The sequence below is a fragment of the Salvelinus namaycush genome, chromosome 7, assembly GCF_016432855.1.
Source record: "Salvelinus namaycush isolate Seneca chromosome 7, SaNama_1.0, whole genome shotgun sequence".
NCBI lineage: Eukaryota > Metazoa > Chordata > Actinopteri > Salmoniformes > Salmonidae > Salvelinus > Salvelinus namaycush.
The window spans coordinates 27,341,735-27,354,840 of record NC_052313.1 but is presented as its reverse complement, the minus strand read 5'-3'; the positions used below and the strand labels follow the sequence as shown (position 1 = coordinate 27,354,840).

Below are 13,106 nucleotides of genomic sequence, written 5' to 3'. Positions count from 1 at the left end.
GACAACTACCCACAATGAAAGGAGGAAAAAAGGGCTACCTAAGTATGGTTCCCAATCAGAGACAACGATAGACAGCTGTCCCTGATTGAGAACCATACCCGGCCAAAACATATAAACACAAAATCATAGAAAACAAAACATAGAATGCCCACCCCAAATCACACCCTGACCAAACCAAATAGAGACATAAAAAGGCTCTCTAAGGTCAGGGCGTGACAGACTGGGACGGAGGTTCACCTTCCAGCAGGTTAATGACCCTAAGCACTCTGCTAAAGCGACACTCGAGTGGTTTAAGGGGAAACATTTAAATGTCTTGGAATGGCCTAGTCAAAGCCCAGACCTCAATCAAATGAGAATCTGTGGTATGACTTAAAGATTGCTGTACACCAGCGGAACCCATCCAACTTGAAGGAGCTGGAGCAGTTTTGCCTTGAAGAATGGGCAAAAATCCCAATGGCTAGATGTGCCAAGCGTATAGAGACATACCCCAAGAGACTTGCAGCTGTAATTTCTGCAAAAGGTGGCTCTACAAAGTATTGACTTTGGGGGGGTGAATAGTAATGCACGCTCAAGTTTTCAGTTTTTTTGTCTTATTTGTTGTTTGTTTCACAATAAAAATATATTTTGCATCTTCAAAGTGGTAGGCATGTTGTGTAAATCAAATGATACAAACCCCCCAAAAATCAATTTTTATTCCAGGTTGTAAGGCAACAAAATAGAAAAAAATGCCAAGGGGGGTGAATACTTTCGCGAGCCACTGTAGATCTTCAAATCAAGCTTTATTTATACAGCACATTTCAGACATGGAGTGCAACGCAATGTGCTTCACAGGAAAAAACAACTAAAAAACTATGAAAATTAAGATATTTAGTACACAACAACATAAGATGAAAACAAAAGGACAAAAACTGAACGACTAAAAAGCTAAGGAAAAGCTAAGCTAAAAATATGCGAAGTTTTGAGTCATCCAAGTATTTAAATCACTGACACAGTCTAACAACTTATCCGTGGAGCTAAAATCCTCTGGTGACACACAGTAATGTAAAGTTGTTTATCGTCTGCATAGCAGTGCAAATCAATGCTGTGCTTTCTGATAACACTGCCAAGAGGTAATAGAAAACTGAACAGTACCAGACCCAAAATCTAACCTTCTGGAACGCCACGCGATATGTATTTTCTCTGAGTTATGTTCACCAATGGTGACAAAAAAACTCTCGACCGATTTTTAAATAGGTCCTTAACCAATTTAGAACTGGACCGGAGAGGCCAACCCACCTCTCCAGTCTGTCCAGAAGGACATCATGGTCGACAGTGTCGAATGCAGCACTTCAATCCAAGAGAACAAGGACATAGAGCTGTTTGGCATCTGTGTTGGTTGTAAGATCATTTACCACTTTAACTAAGGCTGTCTCTGTGCTGTGGTGGGCACGAAAATCTGATTGGGATTTTTCTAAAATACAGTTGGCACTTAAAAAATAATTGAATTGCTAAGAATCTAGATGAATTTTCTTCAGAAGGGTTTTCACCATACCAGTTTTTAGTGCAGTGGGGAAAGTGCAGGGAGTGATTAAACAATAGCTTTCACTTCTTCAGATATGCAATTAAAAACTGTTTTGAAGAAGATGGTGGGGATAGGATCGAGAAGGCAGGTTAGAAGCCTTAAGTTGTGGTATCACTTTCCTGAGCATGTCTGTGTCAACCAGGGAACATAAATCCATAGTGCCTCTGCGTGGTAGGCTAGAGCACAAATCATCAAACTTCTCATCAGGTCCTGCTTGACTGATACCCAGCCTCATCTTATCTCTGAAATATGCCACGAACTCATCACATTTAGATTCACATGCATTTGATGGGGTAGGATTTATCAGGCCAGCAATGGTCAAGAAGGGAACTCTCTCATTTTTCTGATTAATAGTGATCAAGTTAGAAAAATGAGCCCGTCTGGCATTTCTAATTGCCTTGTTATAAATGCCAAGTTGCTCTCTCAGAATATCATAATGGACCTGCAACTTTGACTTTCTCCACTTCCGCTCTTGCCTTTCTGCAATCCTCTTTAATTGATTACTTTCCTCACTCATCCAAAGGGGCTATGCTTTTGGATTTGGCCTTTTTCAACTTTACTGGAGCTATGCCATCAATGGCTGCCCTTAATTTGCTGTTAAAGTTGTCAACTAAATCATCCTGCACATTAGGTGTTCACTCCACTCCAGTGTGTCTCCATGGCAGCTATTACGGCCTTTTTCAACTATACAGAGATAGTACAGTGAGATGAACTATACAGTGAGATTTACATATCTAGAACATGATCATGATTAAGGGTTACCTTTACATTCCTAGCGTGCTCTCTGTAACGCTTCATCGGTACAGATTGAATAGAGCCATAACTCTTGCTCTGCCTTAATGTGATCGTGAGAGGAATAATGTACTATGATGTGAAAGATCTGTCAGAACAAGTGTTATGTCTACTGGACTACAGATAACAAAATGAGTATCATGTTTGTTGGTTAAATAAAAAATTAAGAATTGTACCCGCTTTTTCTAACTGGTTGTAACGATCTTCTTCATCTGAGGAACAGGAAAGATCGGACCAAAACGCAGCGTGGTAAGTGTCCATGTTAATTTATTATAACTGAACACGAAAATACAAAATAACAAAGTGAATGTAAGAAACGAAAATCGAAACAGTCCTGTCAGGTGCAGCAACACAAAACAGGAAACAACTACCCACAAACCACAGGTGGGAAAAGGCTACCTAAGTATGGTTCTCAATCAGAGACAACGATAGACAGCTGCCTCTGATTGGGAACCATACCAGGCCAAACACATAGAAATAGAAAACAAAGGAAAAAAACATAGAATGCCCACCCCAATTCACGCTCTGACCAAACCAAAATAGAGACATAAAAAAGGAACTAAGGTCAGGGCGTGACACTGGTCTCAATTTCGATCTTGAAACACTGTTCATCTGATGACCGGGGGTCAGCCTGCAGGCACCCAGCCCGCCACAAGGAGTCGCTAGAGTGCGATGAGCCAAGTAAAAGCACCCCCGGACAAACCCTCCCCTAACCTGGACGACGCTGGGCCAATTGTGCGTCGTCCTATGGGAGTCCCATAGGACGACATTTCGTGGCACAGCCCAGAAATAAACCCAGGTCTGTAGTAACGCCTCTAGCGCTACGATACAGTGCCTTAGACCACTCTGCCACTCGGGAGGCCAAAATTGTGTCATTTGATAAGCATTAAGAATGATTTATAATGCCTTAATATGCTGTAACTCGTAAAATTATGTAAATAAATACTTTGATATCATTGTTTGAATTCCTCCGGATTGTTGCAAGGACGCTTTTTTTCACAATACAAATGTTTATGTATTTAATTACCTTGTGGCTATAGTGCCAGGGATTGACTGAAACAACTCCACCTGAGACTGAGGCTGTCCTAATATAGACACCGTAGACTTGGACCTCACCTTGGATCCCTGTTGATACAGTATGGCCCTGGAATAAACAAGCCTCCGTTCTGACAGGGCGTTCACGGAGTCGTTTTTCTGGGTAGAGAAAAACAGAGTCATTTTTCCACATTTTCTTAGTTTACAGCCTTATTCTAAAATGTACTAAATCGTATTTTGTCCTCGTCAATGTACACACAATACCCCATAATGACAAAGCAAAAACCTGTTTTTAGACATTTTACATTTATTAAACAAAGTATTACATTTACATACATCACCAGTCAAAAGTTTGGAGACACTTACTCATTCAAGTTTTTTTTAAACTATTTTCTACTTTGTAGAATAATAGTGAAGACATCAAAACTATGAAATAACACATATTGAATCATGTAGTAACCAAAAAAAGTTTTAAACAAATCCAAATATATTTTAGATTTTCGATTCTTCAAAGTAGCCAGCCTTTGCTTTGCTGACAACTTTGCACACTCCTAGCATTCTCAGGATCTTGGTCTCCCTTCTTCCTCGATTGCTCAGTTTGGCCAGGCGGCCAACTCTAGGAAGAGTCTTGGTGGTTTTAAACTTCTTCCATTTTAGAATGATGAATACCACTGTGTTCTTGGGGACCTTCAATGCTGCTGAAATGTTTTGGTTCCCTTCCCCAGATCTGTGCCTTGACACAATCCAGTCTTGTACCTCTATGGACAATTCCCTCGATGGCTTGGATTTTGCTCTGACATGCACTGTCAACTGTGGGACCTTACAGGCATGTGCCCTTCCAAATCATGTCCAATCAATTGAATTTATCAAGGATGATCAATGGAAACAGGATGCACCTGAGCTCAATTTTGAGTCTCATAGCAAAGGGTCTGAATATTTATGTAAATAAGGTATTTGTTTTTTGTTTTTAACACATTTGCAAAAATGTATAAAACCTGTTTTTGCCTTGTCATTATGAGGTATTGTGTGTAGATTGCTGAGGATTGTTTAAAAAAAAATCTATTTTAGAATAAGGCTGTAACGTAACAAAATGTGGAAAAAGTCAAGGGGTCTGAATACTTTCCGCAGGCACTGTAAAGTACATGAGTGGCCTGCAAAGACACTCAAACTCACCATTAGTGAATGCAATGCCATGAGCTTCCTAGCTCTGGCTAAATAAATTCAAAAGAATTTTTTTTTTAAAAACAAATTAACTTTGACTTCTGAAACAGATGGCGTATACAGTCTAACATTATGATTTCTTTCCCATTATCAACTGGTCCAACACCCTTTAATTTGACAGAATAGTTGAGCTCTCAACCCAAAGGTTTGACTGCAAGTTTAGACTCTGGTGCACCTGGTTCACACCGCGCTGGGCATTCACTGGTTGCAGCCCAAATGGCACCCTCTTCCTTACATAGCGCACTACTTTTGACCAGGGCCCATGGTACTCACGACCTGGTTTCCCAAAAGCATCTTAAAAGGCTAAGTTCACCGTTCAAACCATATGGTTCTAACGATGAACTTAGCCATTAAGATGGTGAAAAGTAGTGCACTATGTAGGGGATATGATGCCATTTGGGATACAGGCACTGCCTTTAGCTCAGCCATCTGTAATTGGGGCTCAGTGACATTTCCCCCCCTAATCCACAATTTCTGAATTAACTTCTGGAAGTTACCCAGGTCCTGTTGTGTGGGAATTGAAGGTGTTGTACTTGGCAACAGAGAGGGAGAGCTGGAGCAGTGAAATGTTCTAGTCCATTTGTCAAGGTGGAGTCCGACTCTGTCATAGACTAAACAGAAAATAAACAGTGCTGGCTAGAAACGGCAGCCCTCTGTAGCCTTATGTTGCGGAAAGTTCTCATGAAGTATTCTCATACATGTTTACTTTATTTAAACCTGATAATATGCACAGTTGCCAAAGAATCACCATCGACCAACAACAACAAAATCTATAATAAAAGAGAATATTTAAGGGGTTCTCAAAAGTATTGTATGTATACTTGTCCTCAGGGATGTGTTTCCTTATATATATTACATTATTGTTAAATTGAAGAAATGACGTAAAACCAATATGTTTACAAAGAGAAGAAGATATAAAGTACAGTTTATGAACTATTGAAGCAGTAGGGCTTTCCGCAAAGTCCCTTGTTTAATGAAATGTTTATGAACAAACAATTCTCTTGGTCTGTTTCTTCTTCTGTGGGCTCCTCTTGCGCCTTTGTCCCTGGTGAAAGAATCAAACATTTAGTTTAGATTAGAGTGACAAATCAGATGGAGGTGAATTTAACACAACAGGTTTGAAACTTTTTTTTTGTGTTAGCGGTTTTTAACTATTTTGTATGAACTCTGCATTCTTAACATGCTTGCAAGCAGAATTTCTCTCTGGTCACAAAAAAAGTGATTGATTGGTTGACTCAGGTTCGGGGTGAGGGATATGTGGAGGGGGACATTGGCCTCACCAAGGGTTCAGGTTTGTCTGGGACGTCCATAGCAGAGTACGCTCCTGGTCGTCCTCTTGGCTTCCCTTTCTTCTTCTCCTTCTCCGTACTCCTCCGTACTCTGGTTACCTGGAAGAACAACAACATGATGTAAGACTTCCATGATACAATGTTGAATGCAAGTCGACTAAGTATCGCTAAGATAGCATCTCCATAACTCCTGCTGAAACTTAGGCTGTCCTAATATGGACAGCGTACATATATTTTATTTGATTAAACCTTTATTTAACTAGGCAAGTCAGTTCAGAACAAACTCTTATTTACAATGACGGCCTACCCCGACCAAACCCTAACCCGGACGAGGCTGGGCCAATTGTACGCCGCACTATGGGACTCCCAATCACGGGCGGTTGTGATACAGCCTGGAATCGAACCAGGGTCTGTAGTGATGCCTCTAGCACTGAGACGCAGTGCCTTAGACCGCTGCGCCACTCGGGAGCCCATATCTCATGTCAGCAGTGTGTTTGAGAATCTCACTAAACAAAAATGTCTGATATTAACTATAGACTGGTATCACGTGATGGTCTGCTCCTGGGTTGTCATGGCGATGTTGTATACCTGTATGGCGGAGCTGGGTTTGTTGTTGCTGAGCAGAGAAAAAGATCCCACTCTGGATTTAGGCTTGTTCTTCTTCTTGGTCCCAGACTGGCCCAAGTGTCTCCTGGCCCGCTCTGTCTGGAGGAACAACATTCCCGGGGGATCATTTAGAAACTAAAAGTGGCCCGGCTACTGTACGTTACACAGGAGTCTGTTGAAGGGAGGACGGCTCATAATAATGGCTGGAATGGATAAATAAAACGGTATCAAACACATGGAAACCACGTCTTTGATGTGTTTGATGCGGTTCCATTTATTCCGTCTCAGACTTTACAATGAGCCTATTCTATTTAAAATGACACTAGCCCCCACTGTAGCATACCAAGTGCTTCACGAAAACAACTCGGGATAAGAAACTACAGTACACCATCCATCGCATTCTTTCTTATGCTGCTGTTTTTAAGGGATCACAAAAATTACAACACAACAGCCCATTGGATCATTTGAGACCTCTCCCTCTGTTCGTCTCCCTCCCTGTCTCCAGCGTTACCTGAACTTGGATGAGTGTGTTGGGGAAGCCCTTAGTCGAGAAGGACCCAGGAAGGCTGGAGTGCTTCCCCAACTCTTTCTTTTGTCTGTCCAACGGCACGGCCGCCGGTATGTTGTCATCTTTCCACTTCTATTCAGAAATAAATGAGGCATTGTTGATGAACGTGGAGCCAGCACTGTGGCTTCAGCAATACAATAGTGTTGTATAACTACAGTATGTACAATGTAACACATTGCTGTAAATGTACAGCAACATATTTAGTTAGCTACTGTAATTCTATATTACAGTACTTTAAAGAGCAATGCATTATGGGGAGGGGCTCATTGGCATTCCGCTACACTGCTGTAAAATTATATTCTTTATTTTACGATACAATTTTACAGTAAAGTACTGTATTACCTGTTTTGCTGTTTATAGCAGCATACTGTGAATTATGGTACATTTTGGGAAAATGTTATGGATGAAGAAAGACTCTGGCTTATTAACATATTTAGAGGCATGCCTTGTACGTGGCTATATTTGTTGCATCCGCTAGTGAGAATGCTGTACCAATTAAACTGATATGTGGTAGTAGTGCCCAAACAACTAATGTGTATAGGGGACAGATCAAAGTAGCAGCAAGTCTTAAACCTTTACTGGTTGAGTGTTTTGCCAAGTCATTTTGGTCTATTTTGCCCTGTAATCATGACCTGTTTGGAAGCCATTGTTTCGGCCTTTAGAAGTGCAAGTGATATAAAATGCTTAAATATTCATAAATATGCTGTAAAATCCAAATACCTAGCAGCCAACCTGCTTGCACCAATGTAATTAGTGAAATTTCAATATTACAATTACAGTACACTATACTTATTTAGTCTACAGCAGGCAAATGTTACTGTTGTACTGTATGATTGCTCTGATTTTACAGTAACTTAAAAGAAGCTGGTGGCAAGTTATTGTGAATATTACAGTAACAAACATGGCACTAGCAAGAGATGGGTAAGGATACTTTAAAAGGTATCTTGTTACAAATACACAATACCTTGAAGACAAATGTATTCTTAATTACAACAACTTTCTCAGTAACGGTTACATAAACCTTTTACTTGCTATGACATGTTTTTTTATCAACATTAGTTTAATACACTGACTGTAAGTCCCTCTGGACAAGAGCGTCTGCTAAATGACCAATGTCAATTTAAAAATGAACACTGCTGGACATTATGTAGTTATGCGGGCTACTTGCAAGTTTATTTTTGTATTAGAAAATACCAAATGTATGTATTCTTAATAAACTGTTACAAAATACATGAATTGTATTTCAGGCCAGTTAAATACAAAATAGATATTTAAACTATTCAAATACTCATATGAAATACATGTAATAGAAATACTGCCAATCATTGGCAATAGCTTCCTGCACTGTACATCTGCAATAGTTTACTAACCACTGTGCTTCCAGTAAGGCACTGTCAATTCTAGAATGACAGCATGTTGCTGTAGTCAGGTGTTACGGTAATATACTGTAAATTTGTGTTTCAGTAAAGGTCCTGTAAATCTACAGTAATTTACTGTCTTCTGTCCTGCCAGTATTGCACCGTACATTTACTGCGACCTACTGGATACTGAGCAGTAATTTACTGTAAAAATTACTGGACATTTTTTTTTACAGTGTATAGTTAAAGTAGGCTAATTGGTTGTGTTGTTTTGTTTTTCAGTTGTAAGCAGCAGGATTTATATAAATGTCTTACACCAAGTACAGAGTGTGCCCCAAGTCGTCCTCTCTGTTGGGCAAAAGAAAAATGTAAATAATGAATTAATGCAATTTGGGAGAAAATAAATGCCTTCAATAAATGTTTGTGTGTGTGTGTGTGTGTGTGTGTGTGTGTGTGTGTGTGTGTGTGTGTGTGTGTGTGTGTGTGTGTGTGTGTGTGTGTGTGTGTGTGTGTGTGTGTGTGTGTGTGTGTGTGTGTGTGTGTGTGTGTGTGTGCCTGCGACTGTGTTGGTAAAGAAGTATATAGTCCTGTATCCTGTCTTATACACAGATGTCTGAGCAACTTTGGTGAATCTATATTTAATATCAATATTCAATATTGTGGGACAAGCGTTTTAGTTGCATTGATCTTAGTGTCTTGTTGGAATCATATTCCTCCTGGGGAGTTACCATACAGCGATATGTCTTGCATGCACAAACCCAGAGTGGAAAGTAATCCAGTACAAGGTAGGAGTCCTCTGTGACAGAGAGCAGACTGTAGTAGGATGTCTTTGTGGGGAGGGAGGCTCGTATACCTGTGGCTTTGTCTGGGTATGGGTCTCTCTTGGAGCAGATGGAATCAGCCGCAGAAGCCCGTCATTCTGAAGGAGATGATCATTTTAACAACATGTATTCTTTATTCCACTTACGTAATAATAACACCTCGAACCCACTCATATGCAATTACTAAACAATTACTAAATTGATATGTTACAACATGTTTGTATGTCGTTACTTGCAGAATTACATTCTTATTAGAAAGGTATAACAGTAACTTAATGTAAAGTGTTACCATCGGTTAATTGAGACAATTCATACACCATATCCTGACAGGATGAGTAAGGGAAAACAGTGACCATATTGTAGGAGTTCAGGCTTTACTAGAACATATAGGAAAACAGAGTTTGTACTGTGTGCCTTTTCACAGTGTACGTCCCCTCCTTAAACATACGGTGCATTTGGAAAGTATTCAGACCCCTTGACTTTTTCCACATATTGTTACACTACAGCCTTATTCTATAATGGATTAAATAATTTTTTCCCCTCATCAATATACACACAATACCCCATAATGACAAAGTGTAAACAGGTTTGGAATTTTTTGCAAAAAAAATAAAAAAAATAAAAACTGAAATACCTTATTTACATAAGTATTCAGACCCTTTGCTATGAGACTCGAAATTGAGCTCAGGTGCATCCTTTTTCCATTGATCATCCTTGAGATGTTTCTACAACTTGACTGGAGTCCACCGGTGATAAATTAAATTCATTGGACATGATTTGGAAAGGCACAAGCCTGTCTATATAAGATCCCACAGTTGACAGTGCATGTCAGAGCAAAAACCAAGCCATGAGGTCAAAAGGAATTGTCCGTAGAGCTCCGAGACAGGATTGTGTTGAGGTATAGGTCTGGGGAAGGGTACCAGAAGCATTTAAGGTCCCCAAGAACACAGTGGCCTCCATCATTCTTACATGGATGAAATTTGGAACCACCAAGACTCTAACAGAGTTTCAGAGTTCCTCTATGGAGAGGGGAGAACCTTCCGGAAGGACAACCTTCTCTGCAGCACTCCACCAATCAGGCCTTTATGGTAGAGAGGCCAGACGGAAGCCACTCTTTAGTAGAAGGCACATGACAGCCCAACAGGACAACGACCCTAAGCACACAGCCAAGACAACACTTTGGGACAAGTCTCTGAATGTCCTTGAGTGGCCCAGCCAGAGCCCGGACTTGAACCTGATCTAACATCTCTGGAGAGACCTAAAAATAGCTGTTCAGCGATGCTCCCCTTCCAAACTGATAGAGCTTGAGAGGATCTGCAGAGAAGAATGGGTGAAACTCCCCAAATACAGATGTGCCAAGCTTGTGGTGTCATACCCAAGAAGACTTGAGGCTGTAATCGCTGCCAAAGGTGCTTCAACAAAGTATTTGCAAACATTTCTAAAAACCTGTGTTTACTTTCTCATTATGGGGTATTTGGTGTAAATTGATGATGAATAAAATCAATTTAATCAATTTTAAAATAAGTCTGTAACGTAACAAAATGTGGAAAAAGTAAAGAGGCCTGAATACTTTCCGAATGCACTGTATCTCGCCCTGAAGCATATTCTGTTGTCCTAATATAGTATACAATACTTTGTACGAAGGTCAGTACATGCCCTGTATCCACTTCACACTCAGTGCACAAAGTGTGCTCTTCAGGGTCACATATCCCTCATTACATTGAGGCGCCCTGCTCTTTTTTTAAAATCTATTTTTAAAACTTTCTGTATAGTCCATTTTGTTCTGTGCTAGTTGTTGACGAGCACCATGAACTAACCCGGTAATGTATTATATTCCATTATCCACATTCACAATGACCTTGGTGGGAAAAAGGACAGGCAAATAAACTTTTTCAAAGAATAGATTTCTTCAAAAATGCTGCCTAAGGCAACTGGGAGTCAGTCCAACCACATCTGAAGTTTAAATAATTGCACATACTGTAATAGTGTAATTACACACAAAACACATAAAACCTATTTTTCCCACACGGTAAAGAATACTTGACTCAGTCTTCCATGTTGTTGGTGAAAATCCTCTTTTGAAATGCTGCATCTTTCTTTTTTTAAATGTATTTAACCTTTATTTTATCAGGGAGTTATACTGAGACCAATGTCTCTTTTACAAATGAGAATTACAGAAATGACAGAAATTAACACATCAAAATGCAATGAGAAAGAAAATCTTTCATACATCTGCTGTATGTATTGGCCAGATGAAAGTAACTGCGTTGGACAGAACATGGGGAATGTCCACAAAGAATGTCGACCGCAAATATGCAGCTCAAACAGCTCTGTGGCCACATTAAAAGTCTGAGAGTTTGTTCCATTGAGGGTAATAGAATAGGTTACAATGAAACTTTGTTCCTGACTAAAATAAGTGTATGTTTCCAAGTTACTGGAATGTTTAACTCTATTTAAATCCATGCATGTGTTCCATCCAAAATATGACATGCTCAGCCACCATACCACTGTGTCACACACACACACGCGCACACACACACACTTTCAAAAAAATGCTGGATTGTTTGGTTGACCCAACTGCTAGGTTGCAGGCATTGGGTCACTTAGTTGGGTTGTTTTCTTTAAAAAACTGCTGGGTTATTGATGCTGGGTGCTGGGTTATTGGTGCTGGGTTATTCAGATATGCCCCAGCGTGTCAGCTCAGAAGACTAGAGGCATGGCTTAGTAAGGGCGTGGCTTTCAGATAGTTATTTTTGGCAACCAGTGAGAGTAAATGTAATTGTAGCTCATCTGTTCTGTTGTTATCACATGTTAAGGTTGAACACTAACACTTTTGAAGCTTTTAATGAGGCGTACACAAGTGTATGAGTTCCTCAAGAGTCCCAGTGTTGGGATATGTAAATAAAAGATCTCTCAACATTGTATCTCAATGTTGGGATATGTAAATAAAAGATATTATGAAATTTGCAGTGTAAAACGTAACATGATGAACAGGAATGATATGTAGTCTTCCAGGTGGCCAAAAACAATTATCTGAAAGCCACAAAAGTTATTCACACAACCCAACTGGCTGGGTCAAAATAACCCAGCGTGTGTTTTGTCCAGTATTTACCCAGTGCTGGGTCACCAAATAACCCAAAGTGGGTTGTTTTTAACTCAGCACACACTCAATGGAAACACAAGAGCATTCATAGCAGTTATTGGCTTCCTTTGGCTTCTGAGCTAATTTTGCTACTGCAGAGTCTGGGGAAGTGTTTTGAATAGCTTGTAAAAAAAGAAAAAAACACTTCTAGCACCAACACTTCTGAACTCCATCTACCTGACCATAGGAGCTCCTCCACAAAACACAACAAACCTACAACTGTAACCTGGGGCCCCAATCCCTTACCTTTCCTCCGGTGGTCTGCCCATTGACACAGTCTTGCACCTGTGATGTCCCAGTGCAGTCTGCACCATGTGTGAGCTGGAGAAAACTGCCCTGCAGACAGAGCAGACTAAGGCACACCCAAAGAGCAGCTTCCATGATGGTGCAGGTCCAGGCACTGAGGCCCAGCCCCCGTCAGCTCCCTGCTTTATACCATCCGCTCCTAACCTAATGAGGACCAGATGCAGAAGAACAGAGGAAGGGAGGGCCATGCCAGCTTCAGCTTCACACAGACAGACAGCATCACACCACACCGCAGCCCAGCATTCTACGCCAGCTATCGGCTCTGCGGTTCTCCAAAAACATGTCAGCCATCTGAAGGGCCTCCCCCAATAACCACCCCCACCTCCCCCGTACCAGTCCGGACGGCACATGAAAGTCCTTTTCCACTGATGCTTAAAAAAAATAGAGCAATATAAAATAAATGTTTT

At 40.5% G+C, this 13,106-nt stretch overlaps 1 protein-coding gene across 2 annotated transcripts; it reads right to left on the bottom strand.

Annotated features, from left to right (window-relative positions):
• Positions 1-4,969: 4,969 nt before the first annotated feature.
• On the bottom strand, positions 4,970-12,838 carry si:dkey-12l12.1. Of its 2 annotated transcripts, XM_038997008.1 has the most exons (7): positions 12,640-12,838; positions 9,284-9,349; positions 8,746-8,778; positions 7,016-7,144; positions 6,487-6,603; positions 5,890-5,997; positions 4,970-5,654 (listed from the first exon to the last, which is right to left on the bottom strand). In XM_038997008.1, exons 1-7 carry the CDS (start codon positions 12,772-12,774, stop codon positions 5,592-5,594), a joined length of 651 nt encoding a protein of 216 aa, XP_038852936.1. In that variant the 5' UTR covers positions 12,775-12,838; the 3' UTR covers positions 4,970-5,591. The 2 variants fall into 2 exon arrangements, with proteins under 2 accessions (XP_038852936.1, XP_038852937.1); XM_038997009.1 differs by lacking the exon at positions 8,746-8,778 and having other exon boundaries at positions 12,640-12,836.
• Between the last annotated feature and the right edge of the window lie 268 nt (positions 12,839-13,106).

Bases quoted from the DNA above. Each gene is read 5' to 3' on its own strand.
- si:dkey-12l12.1 (XM_038997008.1), bottom strand. From the start codon at position 12,774: ATGGAAGCTGCTCTTTGGGTGTGCCTTAGTCTGCTCTGTCTGCAGGGC. The intron at 8,779-9,283 runs GTATACGAGCCT...TTTGCCCAACAG, and splicing joins ATACCCAGACAAAGCCACAG to AGAGGACGACTTGGGGCACA. The intron at 7,145-8,745 runs GTAAGACATTTA...ATTTCTGAATAG, and splicing joins GGGCACACTCTGTACTTGGT to AAGTGGAAAGATGACAACAT.